Below are 24,913 nucleotides of genomic sequence, written 5' to 3'. Positions count from 1 at the left end.
AATTATCATCATAACGTTACTTTTTTCATGTATTTTAAGGCTTTATTAATAAAAAGTACACTAAAACTTCGAAAGTAAATAAATCATGACGATAAAGGTTACAAGTAGTTTAAATAATTTTTGTCGGTTTTCATACGATAAAGGAGACATCTGTAAGTAGAAATCAAATGTTGTTCGTTATTTAAATATCTAATCAAACGTTTAAGCGGCTGTGAATATTTAAGTATTTATACACTGCGTTAAAAGTTTTTGCAATTTGTTCAAGTAAAAGTAGTAAGTAGTAAAGATAACATACCTGATTTTAAGTAATTTACATTGTAGATGTGTACAGTTAAAAATTCTGTGTGTATAACCTCAACGGGCCAAAGTTAACATCTAATGGAAGAATATTTAAAGTGTATCAAAACAAACAACATATAGTCTCTCTGATTAAAATAAGAAATATATTAATTTTTTATATCTAACACATAAGCAGTTAATTTTTTTGTAAATATAAATTGTATTAAATACTATGGTACTCGATAAAATTTTAAGCGAATATTTGATAATTTCTTATTTTGGATTTAGATGGAACCAATGGCACTAGGATCACCTGTTGGAAGTCCAGTGCAAAGTCCTGGAAGTCCAGGAACTTCTGCATACCTCCCAAATTTCCTTCTAGGTGATTCTACAACGGTAAATAAAAGTTATTAAATTGCATTGCATAATATTGCGCAATAATTTAAGTAATCACTTTTATTAATGTTTTAGCCTGCCAAAATAAGTTTGATGGGCCCACAAGATATTCTGAAACAGTCACACATTGGTCACAGTGCACTGACCTCTCCACCTTCCCACTATGGTACTCCAGATTATCGTAGTAATCGTCAGAAAGCTGTGTTCGGAAGTGCTAATACTCCTAACACGTCACAAATAGTCACAGAAAGCCACACTGGTGGACCTCCAACGAGAGGACTATTCGATACTCTAGAAACTTCTCAAACTGCATCACCCTACTTGTCAGCAACAAATCAAAGTATACCTTGCTATCAACCAAGACTTTTAGTGAATAGTATGAATACTTCTATATTTAACGATGGTGCAATGAGCTCTAATGCAAATGAATCACAAGGTCTTTTGCAATGGGTAACCGTTTTCGGTTTCTCTCCTAGTGATATGAATACAGTTTTAGCTCACATCTCGAGCAGAGTTCGCGTAGTGGACAAGCATCCTCCACCACATTCACAGAGCAACTGGATACACTTAAAATGTGCTTCAGAATTAGAAGCACAAAGGGCACTCGCGTGTAATGGAAATATAGTATCTGGATCTATAATGATCGGTTTGATCCCTTGTACAGACGAGGGTGTTATATTAGGATCGGATAAAGAGAGTCGTTCAAGAATGAACGGAAGTATTAAATGTTTCTCGAATCTAGGAAGACTCACTCAATCGCCAGAATACAATACACCACGCACACCCGTTAGGATACAAAATGCAAGGCCACTGGCAGCTGGTTACAATCAAAATCTTAGTTCACAATCAGTGAGATCGCCAGAAAATGTTCCACAGAAATCTACAGGTTTAGTTTCGAAAGCAATGGAATATATGTTTGGGTGGTAATTTTGACTAAAGACAATAATACATGCTGTTTCGATAATGACAAATATTATTTAATATGTAATTCTCCTTATGTTTTTATAAAAATCGAATGCAATATAGACATGAATAATCCGAGAGAGGAATATATATATATATATATAAAAGATCCCAAAAATGTCTGTTTACGCTTCTTTACTATCGATGGTACCAAATATAAATCTTTATAAACACCAATTATCACATAATGCTATGTCTAAACTATGTATTTCTCTATTAGTACTTTTTTCTACTTTAAACTACTATCAATATTTAATCGGTTCTATCGTAATATAACACAGCTTACGATTAAGGGACGTTAAAATTACTTTCGCAATGTTGAATCACGTGTATTGCATAGATATTAATTAAAATGGTCCGTTTCTTAATATACTCGTGTTATTTAGAAAATATCGGTGAATGTTATGAATATTTTTACAACCTGATAATGAACTTATTTTTGATGTCGCGTCATCGGTATAATACACATGACGAGACTTATGACAATGACTTCGAATGTTAAAAATTTGCATGATTACTGTGATCAGTGCATTCCTCTCTCTTAATTCGAGTCTAATATATATATATATATATATATATATATATGTATCATCGATATTTTATACATGTTTCTTATAGAAAATAATTAGTACTAAGACTATGTTAAAATGCTCAAGTCTGTTTTTTTCCTAAGCCCTGCTCACATGGTAGACACTAATATGGTACAATCATACGTTCATTTTCTTGTACTAATAAATACATTCATATTGTCCCACACTTCGCCTGGTTACAATTATTTTGGACTCTCAATAGTGGCACTGCCCAAATCCGTCATTTTTGGATACTTCACTTTTTTCTTTTCCAGCTCATCCTGTGCCCAAAGTATCATCTTCAGCAAATTATTTAATCGTGGGCTAGTTGACTCTTTGTGCTCCATCTTCAATATAGCTGCATTCAGCTCGCTTGCTATCTACAGTTTTATAAAAAAAATATTTGTACTATTAATTATAAAAGCAGATATCATTATTGTTTATAAAGAAACTTAGTAAATATAAGTTCATAAATAAAATTATTATTGCAATCCATTAAGAATAAGAATTAAATATTACAGACAATAATTGTTTGCCTTTTGCCTATGAGTTGGGTGAAGTAAATCACTATAAGGACTCTTATGGGGCTCATCAAAAGCCAATAGAGCTAAAGTACGCTCTAATTCACACAAAATAATATCGTCCGATTCTCCAGCTTCGCTCAGTCTATCTTGAGCAAACTGTAGAGCCTCCTCTATTTTTCCTGTACGAATCAGTTCAATTAGATGCAGCTGCTGCAAATGGAAGTAAAGATATCTATCGTTATCCAATAACTCTGGATGCAGCTGATTCACGAGATCCGTTGCCTCCTGAATACGACCATTTTGAATTGCTTCCCTGATACGAATCCTGTCATCCAAAGAGCTTAGATCTACTGTGGGTTCCACTCCAGACTCTTGTTGAAATTTCTCCGCAGCTTCTTTGAATCCCTCTACACAACAAAACTTGATTGTGACTGATTGATCAAGACACAACAGTTTAAAGTTATGTGTTAAGAGAGGAAAATCTAACCTGTAACTAAATAATTCATAATCAAATTGTTCATGGAAACACGTTGTGTGTAAGAATTCTCTTCCAGCTTGGCGACCCATTCATCCTTCGTTATGTTATCCTGTTTCTCCGGGTAGCTCATCGTTCTTTGACAATCAGCATCAATGTTTATGACAATCCAATATATCGTAGACTACTATGTACCTACAGACTCAATCGAGGTACCCTATTGACAGATATTATGGTGATTGTTTGACACAACAGCTGATTCTTTATTGTTTCGAAAGTAAATAAGTTAAAGATATAATCGTGGAAAGTGTGTCTTAAGAACGATTCACATCTCTCAAATACTAACAACTCGAGAAAAGTGTAAGCAAATTTCCTGTGCAGTAAACTGGAAATATTATGTTGAAAGTATATCTTAATAAAGTTGTGTAGAGAAGCGACGAGCAACGAATAACGCTTCGTTCGATATTAATAGCAAACACAATCGAAGTATGCCCCAAAAATTAACGTACACGAATGATGCGCGAGTGTGTATGGTGATTTATTTTTTGGTTTACTTTACCACCTAAAGGTGGTATTTGTAATCACGTGGCGATCTGCATAACCGGCATACGCCAGATAGTGCGCTTTCGAGGAAATTATGGTCACGTGGTCTCATTTCTTATGGAAAACCCAATAGGAGACAAAACCAGTATTGTCGGACCAACCAACAGATCAACCAATCTATGAAACATTTACTGCAAACATACTTTCGTTCGACACTGTAATACTAACAAATGTCTATAGCGTAAAAGTCATTCTTTCCTATCCGCGTTTGATAAAGTAGGAGAAGTTCATACCAACGTTGACAAGGATTTCACAATCATGGCGGACCCATTGAGCTTGCTAAGGCAATATAATGTTAATAAAAAAGAGATAATCGAACGTGAAAATCAAATAATCTTTGGAGAGTTCTCTTGGCCGAAAAATGTGAAAACTAATTATTTAACTTATGGGTAAGTGATTACTAATTTTCTAAAGAATTAATCGTGACAACTGTAACCTCGAACTTTCTTTCCACCATTGGACAGTCTTCTGCATGATCTCCTTACCACCGATTAAATACTATACAATTTGCGAAAAGTTTGTCAGTATCTTCAAAGATTGATGAATTAATATTTCAATTTTCAAAACTAGGAAGAAAAATCATTTTTTGTACTTTTTATTTGTGCAATGTCTTCCATTATGCGTATTGTTTTTTTTTTTTTTTTGGTTATACAAATCAAAAAAACAGTATATAATCTTTTATTCTATTTTTTAAATTGATGTTGCTACCAATATACTGTTATGCCTTATATACAGAAATTTCTGCAGACATATTAGAATATTTAACAAATAGGATAAATACAAAATTTAATTTTCCATAGATCTGGCAAGGAAGGAACGCCAAAGGAATACTATACCCTTGAGTGCCTCTTGTTTTTACTCAAACATGTACAACTTACACATCCTGTGTATGTGCGGCAAGCGGCTGCAGAGAATATACCAGTGGTACGAAGACCTGATAGAAAAGATTTATTGGCATATCTCAATGGTGAAACTGCTACATCAGCCGCCATAGACAAATCTGCTCCTTTGGAAATTCCTACTCAAGTTAAAAGGACAGCTGAAGATGGATTGGAAGGTGGTCCCTCTAAAAAGCCACGTTTTGAAGAGACTCATGTCCAGAAAGTTAAAGAGCAACTTGCTGCCAGGCTGGATGCTCCAAAGGAAGCTTCCGTCACAGTGGATAACATTAAATCCCTTTCTGAGGCAATGTCTGTTGAAAAGATTGCGGCTATCAAGGCTAAACGTTTAGCTAAAAAACGTACCACAATTAAGGAAAACGATGATATTGGAATGGGATCTGATTTGCGTGTTATATTAATGGATGTTGATGATACGAAAGACATAGTTTCTAGAGAAAGACAATGGAGAACACGCGCGACTATTTTACAGAGTAGCGGGAAAATATTTGCGAAGAATATATTCGCAATTCTTCAGAGTATTAAAGCCCGTGAAGAGGGTAGACAGAAAGGTCCTGCCGCACCAACACCTATAGTTACCCCACGTTCCACACCCATGCGCCCATTACCGCAGCCAGCTGTTTACAATCGTTACGATCAAGAAAGGTTTATTAGACAAAAAGAAGAGACAGAAGGATTTAAAATCGACACTATGGGTACTTATCACGGCATGACTCTGAAGTCTGTGACAGAAGGCACTAATCCAGCTGTTAGAAAACCGCCAAGTAATCCTTCCACGACTCCTAGTTCTGGCTTGCTACCGACTTCCGCTGCTAAACTTACACCGCAGCAAGCGGCGCAGAATAAGCGTCCTAGCAGAACTCCTATTATTATCATTCCAAGCGCAAATACATCACTGATTACGATGTATAACTCGAAAGATATACTACAGGATCTGAAATACGTCAGTAACGAAGAAAAACGAGCACAAGGCTGTAAACGAGAGAACGAGGTCCTTTTACAACGAAGAAAGGAAGGCGGGCTCACGGTACCATACAGGGTAGTAGATAATCCACAAAAACTTACAAATGCAGACTGGGAAAGGGTCGTGGCGGTATTTGTAATGGGTCCAGCTTGGCAATTCAAGGGTTGGCCTTTCGATGGTAACCCTGTTGAAATTTTTTCAAAAAGTAAGTTTACTTCCTTTGCCATATGAATAATATAATATTCATTATTACGGGAGCAGAATTTAATTTGGTTAATTTTTATTTTTATAGTTTGTGCATTTCATTTAAAATACGACGAAATGAGGCTTGATACAAATGTAGCACGTTGGGCAGTAACAGTGATAGAACTAAGCAGAACAAAAAGACATTTGGATCGGGCAGCATTAATGGTATTCTGGGAACATCTTGACAAGTACCTATCTATTCATAGAACCTTCAAATACGCATATAATACTCCAATTACTTTACCTGGTATCTTATTCCTTACAGGCATATGATTAAAAACAAGCCACATCTTCGATTTTAAACTTGATCCTGTTCAAGACCACGGTTATCGTTAACATGGGTGCACGATTTTCGCTAGGTTACACACTGAGACATTGTATATATTACTGAGCAAATCAACATGTACATACATATATACAGACATATGAATGTTCGAAAAATGCGAAAATTTGTCGCGTGTGTACCCATTTGAAGAGTTCCACTACGAGAGCTTGGCAATAAATTAAGACTAATCCTCACATGTTCGCCCAATGAACATATATTCGAACTGGGACATACATGAGAAACAATTCACACGTGTAACATTGTTAATCTTTCGATTCGATTTTACATAGTATTCTGGATTGTAAGATTAATATCCTCATGTAACGTTCACGTAGTGAAGTTCTTACTATGGTATTGGTTACTCTAGTATAAACTGATGTGCCTATTATTAAGCGAGCAACAACAAGCATTATTCTTAAATATATAGAGCATAAAAAAGAACGTGTTTCGTATATCCATACATGTACCAAAAACAAAGCAACACGAACGACTGGTACAGAAAATAAAAGAGAGAAGAAAAGAAAATGTTCACGGTGTGGTACATCCCGTGAAACGTATATTACAGAACCAAATAAAGAATAACTAGTATATATCGCTTATGTATCTCAGTGTTTGTCTTTTCCTTCCGCTTACTGTTTCAGAGTGTAAATGAAAGAAAAATCCAAGAGAATTATTAGTTCTCAACACGACGTCAAGTTCCTTGTAATTCGCTGCACGACGAATTGGGGAATTCCCTGCGGGGTTAACCTCAATGTTTCGCCTCCCTAAAAAGCGGAGCCAAAGTAAATCGCTTCTGGCCATCGACAGTTTCTCTAGGATATCCGTACTGTTTATACAGACAATTGAATCTTCCTAACTCGATTACTGGCGTCTTATTAGGTTAGCAGTTACGCGATAGCTGCCGCGAGAAACTTTCAAACCAGTTCCCGAAGAAATACCTAAAAAAAATATCTCCTTTATAGGGACTCCTGTTCTCAGTGCTACGTGTTGTAAATAACATATAAATAGGCGAGCTATTTACGTTGGAGGGTAAGTTTGAGAGCACTTTAAACTCTTGTTTACCTTTAAGTACCTTTGTAGCAAAATAAATAATAAAAAGGTCAACAATTAAAAAATAATAAATAAAATATTTTTTAATAAACTAAATTATTACAAAACGCAATTATAGAAAATAGAGAACAGATTTTTTTGTATTACAAAATAACGATTTTAGAAATTGACTTCAAAATTTTCACAATAAATGTCAATGATACATGTTAAACATATAATTAAGAAAATTAACTATTTGAAGACTATTGGTATATACAAATTAAACCAAGGTGATCACTTAAAAAAAATTGTAAAAAACATCACGAACTACTGTAACAGATTGTATTTCACGCTCCACGATCAAAGGTCAATCGATAGAGAGACGAGTATGCCATTGGGACAAGCGATGCATGCTAGAAACACGCTTCGCTTGATCCGGCTGGTCGCACTGAACTTTGAAGATTAAGGTCTGCCGATCACGGAAATTCCCCTACCCTGATAGCAACACCATAGGCCACGCGAACGCTCGTTAAGCTCACGTGGAGTTTCACACACGATAAGCTGATAACATTTTCAAATCCGTAATTAATCAGCCTTATCAACAGCGAGCACACGATGTCCTAAGATCTAGAAATCTGAATCAGAGTCACAAATTATTAAATCCGTTTGAAATACAATTTTGTCTATGTGAATTGTCGTGTTTCCTCATTCGAATGGTATTTAAATAAACTCCTCGATTAAAATAAACGAAATCAATCTACTTAATCAAATAAAAATTCTCCAGTTGTTTAGGGAAATTTGTAACTGCACTGAGTGCAATTAGGCTGCACGCAGGGGATACCCGGCAATACTGGTGGTAAATGAAGGAAACCAGGCCTCGGTGAAAGATGATCCGTAACCTGAGCATACATGTGATCTCTCAGCTGTTGTTGTACGCCAGAATTGAAGTAATTGTTATACTGAACGTTTAGAGCTACTCCCTCTTGCTCGTGTTGTCCGCTGTTTTTTATGGGTAACGTGGTGCAAGCCGTCGTATCTGCTATATTTTTGGGAAACTGATCGGGAACGATGTTCAACAAGCAGTAACCATCTCCGTAGAAGTTCCTGGACAGACTGGAGTATATTGGTGCCAACATCGTGCCTGCAATATGTTCGTTACTCCTGGTCTCGTTGATGGTTTGAGGTGGTCGAAACGCTGATGCGTAGGTGGTGGAATTGATTCCGAAACTTTCACTGGCAAAGTACTCGATGGCTTTCAGAAGGTCCTGGCCGCATCTTTGCAACACCAATTGTAGTACTGAGAGCTTCGTGTTGGGAAAAAGTCGAGCTAATGTTTCCACTGAAGTCTGCGACACGCTGCTCTCTTTTGTCTCCTCTGAATTGTTCACGTTGAATACCAGGCTCTTGTACTTTGGCGGGTTCTCGTTGGTCGTCTAAAAAGCATATCGACCAGTCAGATATTCAATATTTTTGCTATTGTTGATATTACATCGATCAATCATGCTGGCTGTTGCCTAAAACATGACAATAGCGCTTCAAGTATCGGTACTTGTCTCAACTTTGTTTGGGTGCTTCAAACTTGTTAAAATGATATAGATATATTTAAATTAAGTTTCTAAATGGTTACTAGGACACGGTTACTTACGCAAATCTATATTTTTATGAATATAATTAAAAAGATGGAACTTGGGTAGAAAATTGTTTTAACTATTAAATGTTACAGATATTATACGCATCTTTCTACAAATGCATCAAAATCTGCGGTCTAATGATTACATACTGATGAATCCTGACACTGGTTATTCAGAGAGTCGTCTTTCCTCGGATCTTCAATGTGTAAGCCCTCTTTAGGAGGAGGATCTTCTTCTTTGTTAGTATCTACAACTGACTTTGGTTCGGTTACTGCCATGCCAAATATTTTCCCTGGAGGAAGTCGATTGAATCTCTGTCCAGTCGCTACTTTAGCCATTTTCAGGGCAATAGCGTCCTCAGCCGCCTGTTGCCTCTTAAGGGCGACCTTTAAATCATAGAATAGATGAAATTAATTTCTGTGAATGAAGAACTGAAATTCAGATATTGGCACATGGCAATGAAAAATGAAGTCAGATCGGATCATGACTCTGAGCTTAATTTATAAATGGACCCGCCGCTTAGCCGATACTGCATATGTGTTTTCTTAACGGCCAATGTCAATAGAGATACATATGGGACCATTTGGCACGTGTTATTCCCGGCCGGACCACCCACTATATTGTTTCACATCGTCAGGATTGTTGAGGAAGTCTGACAGAGTCCCTCTTTTAGATTTTACGCTTCTTCCAAAAAGAATACGATTTTACCAAGAATATTCATTCCGAAGGTCCTAAATCAATAATTATCAGATTGCTGGTGTTTATGTATTTACATGATAAATTTAATATACAAAATACACATTGTACGCAGAAGTACAGGCTGTTCTAGTAATCATGGTTCAATTGTTTGCAATTGGCAAGGGGCGATTCTATGTGAAAAGATAAGTCAAAAATATAGAATAACATTTTTTCATACGATGACTCATTTTTAAGGAAATCGAATCTGCAGTCTAATAATTAATTTTCTCGCAAAGAATTTATTACAAATTGACTCTAATAATAAGTTACGCTACAATTTCTAACACTCTCACCATTGTTGACGTATACGGTGAGATTGAACATTTGTTTCAACAATGCTACTGACTGCAATTAATGAATTTCTCACCCCATAGCGAAATATTGCGCAATAATAGACATTTAATATTATTACCTACTTATCGATTTTGAACATTAAATCATTCATATAATAATCGAGTATTTTTTTGGAAAAAGGTATAGAAGATGACAAGGTAAAACAACGTATCAAACAAATAGCGTTGGAAATGAATAGCCTTGCTTCCACTTTTTAATTTGATAATTATGATCCTTCAAGAATTTTGCTCTTTCTATATTCACAGAATAAAGAACAATTTTACAAAAAATATATACCATAGATCTGTAGGTTCTTTTTTCACAACATTAGATGCAATAATATTTCTAATAGAAAACGAAAGTACATTTCTCTTAGGGAGAAGAAATGGAATTTCAGTAGCAGTGTAAATGTCATTTACAATCCTCATATTTTTCAAACGTTGTGTTATAGTAGAATCATTAACGCGAGAGAAATCAAACAAATTAGCCGGCTGATTGGTGGAAGGTAAGCAAGCTCGATTCAGAAGCGAACATTTTCCGTGTTTCACGCAAGTTTGTTTGAGAAACCGGCGGCAACGTTTCCATCGAGCGGATCGAGAGGATGGATGAAGTATCGAGTGTCATAATGCCTATGCAAACAGAAATGAAACGCAACACCGAGCGTTAATGGATTTAATTCCTCTTCTCCCCCGTCGTTTGATCGACTCTCTTTCTTCTACCAGAGGAACAGGAGATCGAGTGGCACAAGTGCAATAGAAACTGAATATCACTTTGTCATTAGTTCCCCCTGACCACCTCTTTTTTTTTCAAAAGTCAAGAACTTTTAACAATATTCCACTCGTATGGAAAATGACGAAGGGCACTGATTGCTTTCATTAAATATCGAAGGTGACGAAGTTGACCTTTTTTTCTCCATTTCCATCTACTCGCAGAGGAACACGGGATGCTTCATTAATTATTGCCGATATGTCAAAAAGTTATTATACATCAACCACCGTGTAGGTTCTCGATTTTATTCTTTTATATAAATACGATGTTCGTTAGGTGTCTTCGTGAACAATGATAAATCCTCGAAATCACAAGGAATAATAAAAATAAAATTAGTCGAATAAGAATTTGAATTTATTTGAATTGAAATTGGCAAAAAATTAAAAGCAATCTTACCTGAGCAGCCATTACTCTTTGCCTCTCAGCAATCAGAGAACACTTTGGACAAAGACACTCTCTGTAACGACATTCTCTTTTGTGTCCCCTCAACCAAGAAATCAAGCCATGGTTTCTACACCGAGCACACTTTGGTCTCCTCTGCTTCAGCTCACCTTCATCCTCCTCGTTCTCCTCTTTACCTTTACTCTTTCCACGCAACATAGTCTTTTGATCACTCACTAATATCCACAGATTTAATCATTTCGAGTCATCCAACAGTAAACGAAACAATAGAAAGTATAAATAAAAGTAAAACTTTGTTAACACTACAAAGAAGTAATTACTAGACTGCAGAGTTTCATGCACTTATGTTAAATTAAAGACGCAGAAATGCGTGCAATGTACAGAAATATATAGAATATACAAAGTACGATACTCGTCACAATTTTTAAGACGCAAGACTATACATTGGTAGGCAATTTACAAAAATGAAAATTTTCACTTATATAAATCTTCGTTTGGAAAAATCCGCAATCTAGCAATTAACGAAACAATTTATTATCGGTTTCCATACTAACACCGTAACAAGATATTAATTTCGTGCGACGATGAAGATACAAATTTGATTATGCGAATAAACAGCGAGAGGAACGAATAAATTGCTAACTATCTGGCGTCTCAGGGCGATTGTTGATAGACGACTGAGTGGCCAGCCGGCTGAAAGAAATCACTCTCTAATCTTCTGCAACATTTGGATGTTTCCGTGGTGGCGCGCGATTGGCTCCGCACCGTGTACACGTTGCCTATCTCTACAGCGATTCCAGCATCCCTCCGGAGGAGCAACAAGACAAACATCCACCGGACCACCCTTTCTTCACGATTGGCCCGCCGATGTTTGTTCTCTTCCGCCACTCCTACCCGGTCACTGAGATCCTCTGCGACTTTACGGATCTGCTGACACTTGCCGATCAGGGATAGTAACGAAGTGTCCCATTCTTCATAGCCAATATGCCCACTGGCTTTTATACAAAGGTGTCTCAACGAGGTTCAACTAATTTGACAATTTTTGTGATACTTCTGATTATGGATATACAGTACTCTTCTTCGTTCACTGAAAATGCTTAAATAAACCTTCTTCCTTGTTTTAATACTTTGTATAATACATATTTCTCTATCACCTTTGATCACTCAATGATGTGGAATTTTTCTTAGAAGAGATATTTGTCACATTGTAGCAATGTTGTCAGCGTGTTACATTCATATCCATTAAAGCGGAAAATTTTGTACAAGAAAGAAACTATTCCTTTTTTGAGACTGAAAGGAAGTAAAAAATGATTTAACAGTAGAATGACAGTGGTACGAATTTCTTTCTCATTGCTAGCATATATGTACGTCGTAACCATTATAATACATTGAGGACTGAATTTTCTATTAAACAGAAGAAGCTAAGCTTGAACAAATCGACTAGTCTGATGAGACGTTTCAAGGTTCGATATAGTGTAGTATTAAAAGTTCATGTATCTGACGTAAACATTGAAATACACAATAGTTTTTATAATCCGATGTATGTCATTCCCGTTGTGGATTAATTTTGTCCCTGATGTACACGCAGTGGTTGCAACGAATATTGGCATACTATTTTTTTTTTATTATAGCATTTGCATATTAATTCATTCTTGTAGTAGTATTATTGTATGACTGCAAAGATTTGATACGGTGAAAATGAAACGTGGAATCTGGAAAAGAGACACAAATAACCACTTGACAGTAAATCATTTGGTAATATGAAATCTCGGTTAGAAGATATTTAAATATGTTCTATTGATGTCCATTAAAGTAGAAAATTTTGTATGAACAGAAAGAGTTATTTTTATTATGAAACTGAAAGAAAATAGAGCAAAGTATTATTGAATGGGTTGAATAAAAAATAGCAGTGTATTGAATGAAGGTGACCAAGACTGGAAATCTGCACTGAACTGAAGAATCTTATACCCAAAAGTTATTTCTTCTTTGAAACTGAAAAAGAAAAAAACGAACACAAGAGAATGTTGTTGAATGATGAAAAAAAAAATATATAAAAAAGAAAAAAGAATATGATACTTATATTTTGAATGGAGATGGCCCAAGGACTGGAAATGGAGTGATTGGTTGTAGAGAACAAGCTTGTTGCCAAGAATTAAGATTGTATAATTCGCAGGTTTTATAATATTTTTTTCATTTTCTTCACGAGTACAGATTCGTAGCCGGTTAAACGGTTCTGGAGTGTGGATAATAATAATAAACGAGCCATCGCAACAATAAATCGATCATTGTCGATATTCGTAATGTTATTAGTTTTTTTTTTTTTTTTCTTCATCTCTTCTTCGTTTCGCTAAATATTTAAAACGTTCTTCGTGCCTTCCTAAAGACGCACACCCGCGAGTATACTGTGGAACGCGTAGCCATGATATGTGATTCCTTCGTTTCCGTCGATTTACGACCGATCAAAGGTGGGAGTTAACCAAATTTGAATAATCCCTTAAAACACTCACGGATCTTCTGTTTAATTTGCACGATCAGATAGTTGGTTCTCCTTTTTGATTGTTATACTTTCTTCTCTGTTTCTATTTTATCTTTCATATTTTCTGCTTCAACCTGAGTTATATGGATATGGTAGATCATTGATATGATTATTTCTTGATATGGTAAAACTTCGTTGATTTTTATTTCACGATATCGATCACAGACTTACTTTTTCTCTAACACCCTCATTGTTCCCCTTCTCCTCCCCCACCTTCGATTCAACCGCATATTTTTATCGCCAGTTCTTTAAAACTCATTTTAAAACGCTTCTCTTCTTTTTACACTGAAATTTCTGCAGGAAGCTAGGTGGACAAGCGTTAGCTTTGTTTCCTCATCATGGTCGTTAAACACATATCATTTATGGTTCCTTCTCCTCTCTTTTCTTTCGTAAAGTAATGAGAAGATACGGATATTATCGAGAGAATGCATGTTTTTAAAATCGATCATCACTTAACAACAAGCTTAAGCCTAAGTAAATTTCCCATAAATAACGACAACGTATTCTTTGGAATTTTTAGCACGAACGACCCTGTATCCTTCTCTCTCTCTTTCTCTCTCTCTCTCTCTCTCTCTCTCTCTCTCTCTCTTCAAATACCTAATCGTAGAACTTATTATTCGAAGACGATCTCCTTTTTATCCGATCTTCTCAGTATTGTTTCTTTAGTTTCACGACGATTATTCGATTTATTTTAAGTGACAGAGTCGATTTGACACATCGACGCTCTACAATAAGTTCACTGGAATTAAATCTATGGAGAGAACGACGAAGAAAAATCGAATAGAAGATTTCTATCCTGAGCTGGACTCGAGCCAGAGTTCATTCGCGTACGAAGGCAAGCACTAGACCACTGCGCCATTATAGAAGACTCGTAGTGAAATAGTTAGTTACTTATAGTACACTATCTAGATTTTTATATCTTTAAGTAAATATATCTGTAATATAATAGACAATTTGTATTCTCATTAATATTGCACCTATTTGGATATTGCATCCTCCATATTTTCTATTTCTTATGGAAAAATTGAATCAAGCGTTCTAATCACTCTGAAACTTATTAGTTTCTCTTACAGTAATTATATCTATGAATTTCTATAGTAAATGCTTCTGATAGAAACGTTGCCTATTTTTTTAACGTTTTAATCTACCCAATACCGTCTCTTTAAGTATGGCATTTTTGTTTCAATTTTCGTCTTCGAATAACAGTCGCGATCAGATTATTGGAAATATCGTACATAGGTACATTCGTGGACACACAATAAAAAATAAAGCGTAATATCGTAAGAGATCCATCGTGTTCTGTTATGTTTCGTGGTCGTGCGTGCCTTGGTAATTATAATACGATAAAAAATTGATGCTCTCGATGTATGCGTGTACTCTGTTTGGCGCGTATAAATATTTCAAAATTGAGCGGGCGATCTACCGCGCACGCGCGACGGACGCGCGCGCTCTTTGAACAAGGACGAAGTAATGCAACTTCACTGAAACAAATTTTCGCTTCGGCGTAACGTATTTTTATCGCGAGGAAGCTTCCAAAATTAATCCTTTGAAAATCACGATTCAATGTACGTATATAAGACGAAGCACAGTTATACAATGTTCTCGACGAATGCTAAAAATCGAACACCAACATCTGTAAAAAGGATCGCCTGATTTCGCAGATAGAAAATCGTCAAAAATCGCGGTTAGAGATTTTCCAACGTGATTAACAAAGGATTAAATCAGAAGTTATATTTGCGAATTGTTTGCAAACCCGTGAAAACAATAGAAATCGACCTACGATCACGCAGAAAAAGCTCACAATTTATACAAATCACACCGATTGGCCCCGAAAAAATCATAGAATACGATATATCGATTTCTAATTCGCATGTGTATGTGTGTGTTTTCCTCGTTTTCCCCTCCCTTCCTTCCCTTAACTTGCCACCCTTCTTCTCGTCACTCAGCATGCTGAGGGTCGATTTCATAAGGTCAGATTCGCCTTTGACTAGACTCTTTTTAACCTTGCATCTAAATATAACATGCAGGTATGTATGTATATACAGACTCATGCCAGATACGCGAGAGCACCAGGCCGCCAAGAAATTAATGCAACACCGACCATTACATTGTGACAAACCTTTTCAACCTTGCAATAATTCTAAGAAAACAATTTCGACGTGGATGACTTTTCCAGTCACTAAAAGATATATGGGTAAATGAACTTTTTTTACGTATCAGTTGCTAATAAATTGCAGATTTTTATATAGTCATGCAAAATTTGAAATAATGTATAAAATAAATATATAAAATATTCAAAGAATAGTACTTGCTATAATATTCAGTCAGTAAAAAAAATTCAATAATTAGAATTTGCATAAATATCTACAATTCATTTGTTAAATTAGATTTAAACGACAATATGGAGTTTAAGAAACGATGAATCGACATGAAACCGGCCCTCATTCCTTAACTTGTGCACGCACGTACCTGATTGTATGTTCACGGTTACAATGCAGGATATGTGTGTTCCAATAATTCGCGATTCGACAATAATAATAATGATCATGGTAATGTCATTGATCGTTTGTCTATCGTAATATCAGTGGGACAACGCATTTTGTCCCGTTAACGCGTTAGACAGAATTACAGCGTTTGTTTCTTAAAGCTATCGGTACGATGATTGAACGCCGGCACGAGTAGACAAAACAACGACCACGTATAAAATGGCTGGAACCATAATTCGTTGATGTTCGCTGGAAACAAGCAGTTACTCTACCGACCAAATTAGAGACTAATTTATCACCCACTCGTGCCTCCATTGCGTTTCTTAAATGAAAGGAAGCTTTGGCTCCCACAGATACAGAGACGTCATCGAATAACAGTTAAATACAAAGGAAACTATAGTAATCGGTTGCTCCAACAAAGATGAGCTGGACAGTCAGGGCAAATTTTTCAAGCTGATAACACTCATAATGTCTACTTTTGAAGAAATTGGCAAAAATTCCTAAAGTTTGTTTTAAGACATTCTCTTTCGCCCTCTCTATTTGTTTATCAATGATAATAATAGTAATACTAGAGGACAGAGATATCATAGTGAAAAAGTTTGCCCAAACTCGGCCCAGGAACCTCGGTTGCAACAATAAACGCGAGTAGCAAGATGAACGAAACTCGAGTCGAGGAACAAACGAGCTCTTTGAGGCGAGTCCCTTTAATTAGCGTCTCCTCGCAAACACTAATAGCCTACGTCTGTGCGTACGACATACAGGAGGAAAACACTAAAATTTGGGTCAACACGGGAAACGCATGGTGCCTAATGACTCTGTGTGTGTTTGTGCGTGTTGGTACACGTATGTAAGCCTTTCTGTGTGTTGTCCGTGTATGTGTAAGTGTGTGTAAGTACATGTAATTGTATCAACCAACATGTGTCGAGTAATAAATCCTAATTAGCATCGTTACAAAAACCTTACAACTATTCAACAAAAACCAATCTCGTAACAACTTTTTATCTAATTTTGTCGTTTCTCGTTCGCATGTGTTTCGCCCCTATGCTCCATCTCCGGATGGAGAAAACTTGTATGCGATACTAGTCCCAGAAATTGATCATCGCGTTAGTAGTCTCGGACAGCGGTCTCGGAAGATTTTCGTGAAAGAGCGTTGATTCTGTGTTGGATCGTTAAACCTGTTCGGTATACATCTCATCGTACATTAATACATATATATCAACAAACGAGGTCGAGACTATAAGCTTTGTACTGGCTGCTCTTTCAAGGAAAATCCACGTTGTTCCGTTGGGCACGAAAAGGACGATCGCTTTTTGTCAGATTGGTTACTTGGTCTAGATCGGTTCTATGCCGGTCAGAACGATCGTGTCCCTTCCATATAGTAAGCTCGGGATAGTCGAGCGGATGGTCAGAATGTATAATGATCCATTAACGAGCCGACTGGTACAGAATGAAAAACGCGTCGTTGGTCTCGTGAAACCTAGAAGACGGACCGAGTTACGTCGCTCTGTATCAAAATTAAAAAATCTATCAATAGTATAGTAATACGGTTTGGTTTAGAAAGAGACTACAAAGCGGCCCTAATGCTCTGAATCGACCGTTGTAACAATCGGCACGTTATTATCCATCTTACCGACGCACAATCTCACAATCTATCCGATCTCATCGTTGGAGGACCCACAAACGTCCTGGAGAATTATTTATCTGCGCGAGAATAAGCTTCTTAATGAAAAAAGAGCATTAGATACACCCTGTACGACACGTAGTCTCACGGATATCTATCGTCCCTTTCGTTCGCGCAAAATCTAATCTATTCTAACTACTGGTCGTGTCGAGACTACCGTGGCCGATGCCACGCCGGGTCGAGAAATCGCCGACTGATTCTGTTACTTTTGTCCTTCGAATAACTTCTTCTTTTTCCTTCTTTTTCTTCTTTCTTCTGGTCGTCTTCATACACGATGCACCGTGACTTCTTTCCATTATGGCTGCTCTAATTCTGCTAGGTTACATTACGCAGCATTTTTCCTTTAGACTGATCGCATTGTTGCTTTGTACAGGCTGCAACGATACAGATCTGTTCTTCTCGAGCATCAGCAGGTCCCGAAATAATGCATTTACGTTGTGATTCGTCTTGGCGGATGTTTCCAGAAAACCACAGCCCCAGTTCGCGGCTTCTGCTGCTCCTTCGCTCATCGATACCTCGCGCACCGATGGACTCTCGTCGCATTTGTTCCCAACCTGTTAAATAATGAGAATCAAATAGAAATATCAAATTATATTGTTATTCTTTTTGTGAAGAATTTATAAAAAGATTGCTTTAAATATGAAAGATGAGAAGAAACGAGGAATGTCCATTTTTCATGATTTTCCACTTTATAATACATTTTGTTTCTGACAACTGGGACTAGAGAACTATCGAATTACAATGATTATAATGTCCAAAATGGCTCCATAAAACAGCGTTAAAGATTTAGAGTACTGGGTTCATTCAGTGGTTTGTTCCACTCTGCACTGGAACAAAACAAGGATAAAAATAATTAATGTTTTATTATTCATTTTTTACGATGTCTAAGGTATAAACTTCGTTTTACGAACAATACAGTTAAATTCATTAAATGTTCTTCCTCTCGTGAACTAAAATATTAATTTTCTCGATAAAATTATTTTATGGCAATTCTTGTTTTCCCCTACTCTTCAAGTTATATTTATTCTGTAACATTCCTCACAGCTTTCTCACATTAATCTTCATATTATACGTCATCATTTTGTTAGAAAAATATGACAACTTGAAAACGAGACAACCAAAAGAATAGGCCTTACCAACATTATAGGTATCTGTGATACGTCCTGTCCCTTAAGCTCCCTAATAATAGCCCAGATCGGTCGTAGTTCCTCGAGGCTTTGCCGTGAGCACACCGAGTACACCAGGATGAAGGCGTGACCTTTGCTTATGGAGAGCCGTTGCATCGCGGGAAACTGATGAGACCCCGTTGTGTCCGTAATTTGAAGCGTGCATATGTTTTTATTGCAGCTTATCACCTGAAATATTCGTAGCATAATCGTCCCATTTCCGCCCGTTTGAATATCTCTGTTAGTTCGCCACGCTTCTCGTCGCAAACACAGCACGGGTCTCAACAGTTCCACCAACGAAGCTTTTTTATACTTTCTTTTTTCTCGTTCCGAAACTTCTTCGATAGTTTCAACAAGCTTGAAACTGACATTGCATCGATCGATTAGGGAATAATTTAAATCTACTTACGATCACGATCGATGACCGCTTAATCGATGTTAGAAATTGAGCAAACAATCAATTGAACGGGATCGTCGATAATTTGAATTATCCACTAATCGATCGATCGCGCAATCCCAATCGCAACGCGATCCACAATATTCGTTATTAATGTCGGTAAGGAAAAGCCTCCATTAATATGTATATATATCACTCATCTACTGTAACAATGACATAACACAAAAATTATGATTTTAGAAAAAACTTAGTTTGAATGTATTGAATCGTTGTAACTTTGTTAAGACCATATCTCTATGGTTAAAATATGACGTTAAAATTCATTGAATGAGCGATATATCGATAATCGACGACAACCATTAGATATCGATATACGATAACATAAAAAATGCATCAATTGAAAATTAATATCATTCATGTCTTAAAACATTCAGAACAGGAAGCATCGTTAATTATAAAATAATAGAGGGTTAATTTAAAAGTTAAACGTATTCAAATGGTATTCGAATCGTATCTCTAACCTAAAACCCTATTATCTCGTTTTCTGGTGGGTTATATAACAATGTCGAGAGAACAATGGATTTGAAATGCAAATAAAAACAGAGGTAGAAAACGTTGTTCGGTCGAGGAGATCGATTGTTTACTGGCAGTTCGATTCCATGTGAATCTCGTGATTACAGAACGAGATAATGGTTAGGAGATGAACGATTAGAACAATGATCTTGCATCATGTATGAATCATCGGTGAAGCATCAGCGATTTACGTCACGACGGTCCCTGTTACTTATCTGATCGGGAAAATCTATTACCTCTGTTTCATATACGACATACCTCTACTACTTGCATCGCCTGTCCGATCCAATTCTATACTACTTCCCCGGTTAATTATCAAACGTGCGATAGTCTCGATATACGAGATCGCGAAATCGATTTAAATGATAAGAAATGCATTAACGTAGTATCTAGGCTGTTTCGATATTGAAACACACGGAAATTGAACTGACCAACTCTATCGAAATTTACATATCCTTGTACAACATGGTAGGCCTGCAACATTAGCTGTAATACGATTTAAAAATTGGGGAAATTCTACATACAACATAGTAGGCAATGAGAATTTTTAAGTGCAAGTATTATAACTCGATATTTCTTATTCGAGCAAATGTGCAAGAATTTTGGAATACATACGGAAATTTTTAATTCATTTCTAGGACTGGCAATTCGGAGCTTTTCTGATGAAAAATCGATGACATTTTTTACAACAAACATAAATGGAAATCGTACATAAATCAACGAAAATTAGAAGATGAGGATATCTTGCCAGAAAGGAAATTGCCCTCGCTTACGTAATATACGTAATACGTAATTCTCTTAATTGTAGATTGTTTCAATGAAAGTATTTCTCTTAGTTATAAACAGAGAATAGTATACGTTTGTTAATTTTCATTCAGATTCATTAAGATCTCTACGATAATACGGATTCGCATAACTCGACATATTTTTGGAATGTAACTATATCGTGTTATACGAGGGTACCTGTATTCCGTCTTTGAAACCTTAAATGCAAATGTAATATTGAGAACGTATATTATCTTTAAAACCTTAAATGCAAATGTATATAAATGTATATTGATAAAAATTTGTTGGAATTGATCAATTTCGCTTCAAATTGACTTAATTAAATAGATAAATGAATTATCTAATTATACAGACAATAAAATTTTCATATACTATATCGGTTTTGGAAGTATGAAAAATAAAATTCGCGCGCAATTGAATCTAATCGATATCTAGATCAACTCCGCGGCTATATTATGAATAAGTTACAGTTTAAGTATAAGTTTATGTATTCGCATAGGAAATTTAAAATTGCACAAATGTAGGAAATGCACATAATATGAAAAAATATACAAAGTACGTATACAAATTATAGTACATATTATAATATTCAGTGGACGAAAGAAATTTCTGCTTAGATTCCACTTGTTCAATTTATAAAAATACCAATTTGCATAAACCTATATTTGATGCAACATATTATATTTCTTGGTCTATGAAATTTATCTTAATTTAATTATTCCTAGACAATGGTAAGTCACCGATGACTCCCGTGGCAACTATCATGCTGATTTATAAAAGTATCAATTTGCATAAAAATCTGCAGTCTATAATTTTGGAATTCGATTTTATACAAAAACGGAGCATCGCATAAAAAGCATAAAATTATTTTTTCGTGTAGAACCAATCCTTTGCCGATTTTACCATGATTACCGGGACACCATGTATAAAGTATACTAATTCACGCATCCTTCTTAGGCTTACCTGTCTGTACGTATCCTCGATAGTGGGTATATAGGACTCACGAAAGGTTCCTTTCACGAAACGCAGCACGAGAGAGCTTTTGCCGACACCGCCCGCCCCAAACACCACCACGCGATAGTCGTTGCTCTGCTCCGGCATCCTGACATCTGCCGTCCCGATGATGTTAACCCCCGCCAGTCGGGGTCCGTCCGTGATCCCGTTTAAATCTGTCTGTCGCACACGACGTACAAAAGCGAAATTGACTCACACGCCCACGGCTTTTTGCGTAAAGGCTGCAGCAACCCTCCGCCACCCCAGAATCTCTCCTTCCCTCTTTTTACGCCTCTGCCGGTTGCTGTTTACATTGACCAATATATGTACTCTCTTTATTCGACTCCCACGAGTGCGATGACGTTTAACGACTGGCTGATTTAATTACAAAGCGAACCACTTTGAGCATCAATCAAATTATATATGGATTATAACACTACTGTATCTCCAATTATCATCAAATGATTGAATCACAAGTTGAAAGCTTAATGAATAAAGTCAACGTGGAGTCATCAAGCTACTGCTCCACGTGCTATCTTTTTCGTCTGCAATTTTCCAATAGATTGTGTAATTTTTTAATAGAACTATTTTCTTTTTTTTTTTTTAGCGATATTGGAATGCTCGATTGACTGATTACTCGGCGAGAAAAACGACGGCCCGATATAAATGCCACTTCAAAATCCTCTTACGACCCGTAATCATCCCTCTATATGTGTATGTATTCAACAAGTGATGTTTGAGACTCGAGTCTCTTGTCAACGTTATCAAACAACGTTTTCACTTCGGAGGCTCGATGGTAATATCGACGGCGATTTAAGAAACGTGTGAATCGGGTTTCAATATCAATCACTACCAATCACTCCCGAGATCATCTAAAAAGAACGAAATAAAAAATAATCAGTACAAAGAGCAGAGAGGTACCCGGGAACCCCGGAGCGAGATATTCTTGACCAATTACTGAACCACGACCACGGTTAAACGTCGACGCGTCACGAGTCGCATTAGGCGATAAGATCACGATCGCATTGACCCGGTGATGCGGAGGGTCTGCAGATAATAAAGTGTCTGGTGAACCTTGTGGGCCAGACGATGCCGCCGTGCGCTCTCTTTTCGTCGAACAAGTCACTTTGACTTCCAGGAAACCAATATAGTTCCTGGAGAAGACGTTTCACTGAAGAAGACGTTCCCGTGTGCACTTGCTTGCCTCTTCTTCCTAATTCAAAAATCAGTAATGAACTTCACAGACTGGAGGTCGAGCTCCGTTAAGGTTCAAAGGAATCCTCTGCCCACCGAAACAGTCAACGTGCTAGACCAAGGAGCCTTCTAGGAGCCGGGACGATAATAACTGGCCTGGCCAAGGATTCTCATCCAGTGTCGATGTCCTGGCAAAGCGGGTCACCTGTCCAACGTCCAAGTACCTTAACCACGGCAGTTAATTAGCAAATGATCGATCGACGGGTGTTGCGCTCGATTTCCACCGGCCACGGGATCAGCATATTCTCAGCACTCTCTCTTTCTATGTCCGGCCACTCGCTACCGTGAACTTTCACGATCTCGATGGAAAACGAAGCGCACGCCCTCCGCACCGGGGCTCACCCCACTCTGCACAGCCGAACGTGTGTATGTGCGTTAGGTACGTGCGCACTACGCCGAAAGTGCCGTGGAAAATCAATAGCGCGTCCGTGTGTCGGTGCACACGCACGTGCACCGTCAACTGTGCGTGATTTCCAGTCCCACCTACCTTGCTTTTGCAGGACTCTGCTTGCAACTCAACTCCTGTTCTGTTCTCTCACGCAGTTCTGGTGAATTGATTACGTACAAGGATGATCAGAGTGACTAGCTTGGTGACATACTGCTATGGTTTCCTAAAATGCTGATGTAGACATGATTGTGAAAGGATTCGACAGGAAGTGTTTAGTCTGAAAGCAAGGATATTATAAAGAGACCAAAGACACGAGTACACTTGTATATCAGTTTTTATGTTATGATTATTCTAGTTCTAATACATATAACTTATATAATATTAGTGAAAGAAAGTAATACACAGTTTGAAACTCGGTGAAGAACTTAGTGAAGTTCCTCTCTTTCCCTGTGTAGCACAGCCATAGAGTTTTTATAAATACAGTACAATCATATTGTAGATTAAAAGACTTGAAATTTCAAGATTCTTTTAATAAAGGATTTTTTATGATGATATCGCTGCCTTCATTTTCTATTGACTCGTACGTCCACTTGCGATTATTCCTAGTAAAAGAACTGTACTTAATGCTAGCTTGTGAAAGTTAGTGCAGTTATCCAACACTCTTTTATGCCAAACCTGCATTCGTGGCTACACTTTGGCGAAGAACATTTGACGCAAGGAAGATGACATCCTGCACAATTCAAATTTAAACAGTCACATAAATCATCTCCTGTTTGGATATATATGCCATTTTCATTGTACAAAGCGTGTCTTTTGCTGCCTTGGTATAGTCGTCTATGAAGCTTTCGTTTCTCCCTTTCACTGTGTTCTGGATCGAAATTTCGCAGGAATTTTTTCGTCACGCTGTCTACTGCTTTCTGACGTGATCCTCGAGTTCTCTGTAGCAGCATAGGTTATAAAGATGTAATAAAATTAGAATGCATATTAATCCATTAACTTACTCGTTGAGTAGGTGGAGTAGATTCTACTAGCGGGTGCGAGGGTGTTTCACTAGAATTCGAGTTTCCTGAATCCATATCTCACATTTGAATTTCAATAAAATATATTTGCAGCAATACTTAGAATGTTTTGTTCCACATAACCTCTACCATATAAATTATGTTTCTGAAAACTTAATTTGAAGATTATATAAAAGCATAAATATTTATACTTATGAAAAATGTATGATGTAATTAAAAAATTGTTCGCTTTGTCTGTAATCAATTCTTTCGTGTTTAATTAGCGATTAATAAAAATAAGCTATAGTTTATTCTAATACCATGCTTTCGCGCTGTATCAGTGATATCTGTTGAGATTACGAGAAAATATTTTTTTATTTATGAATCTGATCTTACCGATTGCGGATACTGTTACCCACCTATGACAAACTATCGTAGACGTCAATTATAAACAGTTATACATGCTTTATAAAAAAAGTGCTAGATGTCATCCTTTAACTGAAGCACATGG

At 36.8% G+C, this 24,913-nt stretch overlaps 6 protein-coding genes across 11 annotated transcripts; 2 read left to right on the top strand and 4 right to left on the bottom strand.

Moving 5' to 3' along the window:
* The first annotated feature begins 132 nt into the window (after nt 1–132).
* LOC138188015 (nucleoporin Nup35) lies at nt 133–2,180 on the top strand. Its single transcript, XM_069129377.1, has 3 exons — nt 133–273; nt 568–675; nt 751–2,180. Exons 2-3 carry the CDS (start codon nt 568–570, stop codon nt 1,600–1,602), a joined length of 960 nt encoding a protein of 319 aa, XP_068985478.1. The 5' UTR covers nt 133–273; the 3' UTR covers nt 1,603–2,180.
* A 100-nt stretch (nt 2,181–2,280) lies between these two features.
* Nucleotides 2,281–3,756, bottom strand: Hou (GID complex subunit 8 homolog protein Houki). 2 transcript variants are annotated; one of them, XM_069129393.1, is made up of 4 exons: nt 3,553–3,756; nt 3,219–3,423; nt 2,744–3,138; nt 2,281–2,587 (listed from the first exon to the last, which is right to left on the bottom strand). In XM_069129393.1, exons 2-4 carry the CDS (start codon nt 3,337–3,339, stop codon nt 2,411–2,413), a joined length of 693 nt encoding a protein of 230 aa, XP_068985494.1. In that variant the 5' UTR covers nt 3,340–3,423; nt 3,553–3,756; the 3' UTR covers nt 2,281–2,410. The 2 variants fall into 2 exon arrangements, with proteins under 2 accessions (XP_068985494.1, XP_068985493.1); XM_069129392.1 differs by having other exon boundaries at nt 3,219–3,756.
* A 241-nt stretch (nt 3,757–3,997) lies between these two features.
* hyx (cell division cycle 73 hyrax) lies at nt 3,998–6,833 on the top strand. The gene is made up of 4 exons (XM_069129256.1): nt 3,998–4,198; nt 4,610–5,877; nt 5,965–6,106; nt 6,184–6,833. The coding sequence occupies exons 1-4, from the start codon at nt 4,068–4,070 to the stop codon at nt 6,218–6,220; spliced, it is 1,578 nt and encodes a 525-aa protein (XP_068985357.1). The 5' UTR covers nt 3,998–4,067; the 3' UTR covers nt 6,221–6,833.
* A 17-nt stretch (nt 6,834–6,850) lies between these two features.
* On the bottom strand, nt 6,851–12,618 carry LOC138187951 (doublesex and mab-3 related transcription factor 3, truncated). 3 transcript variants are annotated; one of them, XR_011175294.1, is made up of 4 exons: nt 11,139–12,618; nt 9,053–9,289; nt 7,306–8,705; nt 6,851–7,181 (listed from the first exon to the last, which is right to left on the bottom strand). XR_011175294.1 is itself a non-coding variant. In XM_069129257.1 (4 exons), exons 2-4 carry the CDS (start codon nt 11,340–11,342, stop codon nt 8,061–8,063), a joined length of 1,086 nt encoding a protein of 361 aa, XP_068985358.1. In that variant the 5' UTR covers nt 11,343–11,359; nt 11,699–12,618; the 3' UTR covers nt 6,851–8,060. The 3 variants fall into 3 exon arrangements, 2 of the variants coding, with proteins under 2 accessions (XP_068985358.1, XP_068985359.1); XM_069129257.1 differs by having other exon boundaries at nt 6,851–8,705; nt 11,139–11,359; nt 11,699–12,618; XM_069129258.1 differs by having other exon boundaries at nt 6,851–8,705; nt 11,139–12,231; nt 12,299–12,618.
* Nucleotides 12,619–13,282: 664 nt separating this feature from the next.
* LOC138188248 (GTP-binding protein Di-Ras2) lies at nt 13,283–23,375 on the bottom strand. 3 transcript variants are annotated; one of them, XM_069129865.1, is made up of 5 exons: nt 23,053–23,375; nt 22,837–22,975; nt 21,733–21,938; nt 18,984–19,202; nt 13,283–18,401 (listed from the first exon to the last, which is right to left on the bottom strand). In XM_069129865.1, the coding sequence occupies exons 3-5, from the start codon at nt 21,868–21,870 to the stop codon at nt 18,168–18,170; spliced, it is 591 nt and encodes a 196-aa protein (XP_068985966.1). In that variant the 5' UTR covers nt 21,871–21,938; nt 22,837–22,975; nt 23,053–23,375; the 3' UTR covers nt 13,283–18,167. The 3 variants fall into 3 exon arrangements, with proteins under 3 accessions (XP_068985966.1, XP_068985964.1, XP_068985965.1); XM_069129863.1 differs by having other exon boundaries at nt 21,733–21,942; nt 23,053–23,373; XM_069129864.1 differs by having other exon boundaries at nt 21,733–21,942; nt 22,837–22,971; nt 23,053–23,373.
* A 125-nt stretch (nt 23,376–23,500) lies between these two features.
* LOC138188249 (ARL14 effector protein) lies at nt 23,501–24,762 on the bottom strand. The gene is made up of 3 exons (XM_069129866.1): nt 24,406–24,762; nt 24,080–24,342; nt 23,501–24,006 (listed from the first exon to the last, which is right to left on the bottom strand). The coding sequence occupies exons 1-3, from the start codon at nt 24,478–24,480 to the stop codon at nt 23,922–23,924; spliced, it is 423 nt and encodes a 140-aa protein (XP_068985967.1). The 5' UTR covers nt 24,481–24,762; the 3' UTR covers nt 23,501–23,921.
* Between the last annotated feature and the right edge of the window lie 151 nt (nt 24,763–24,913).

The sequence above is a fragment of the Bombus flavifrons genome, chromosome 16, assembly GCF_040668555.2.
Source record: "Bombus flavifrons isolate JBK064 chromosome 16, iyBomFlav1_principal, whole genome shotgun sequence".
NCBI lineage: Eukaryota > Metazoa > Arthropoda > Insecta > Hymenoptera > Apidae > Bombus > Bombus flavifrons.
This window is presented reverse-complemented; position numbering and strand designations above follow the sequence as displayed.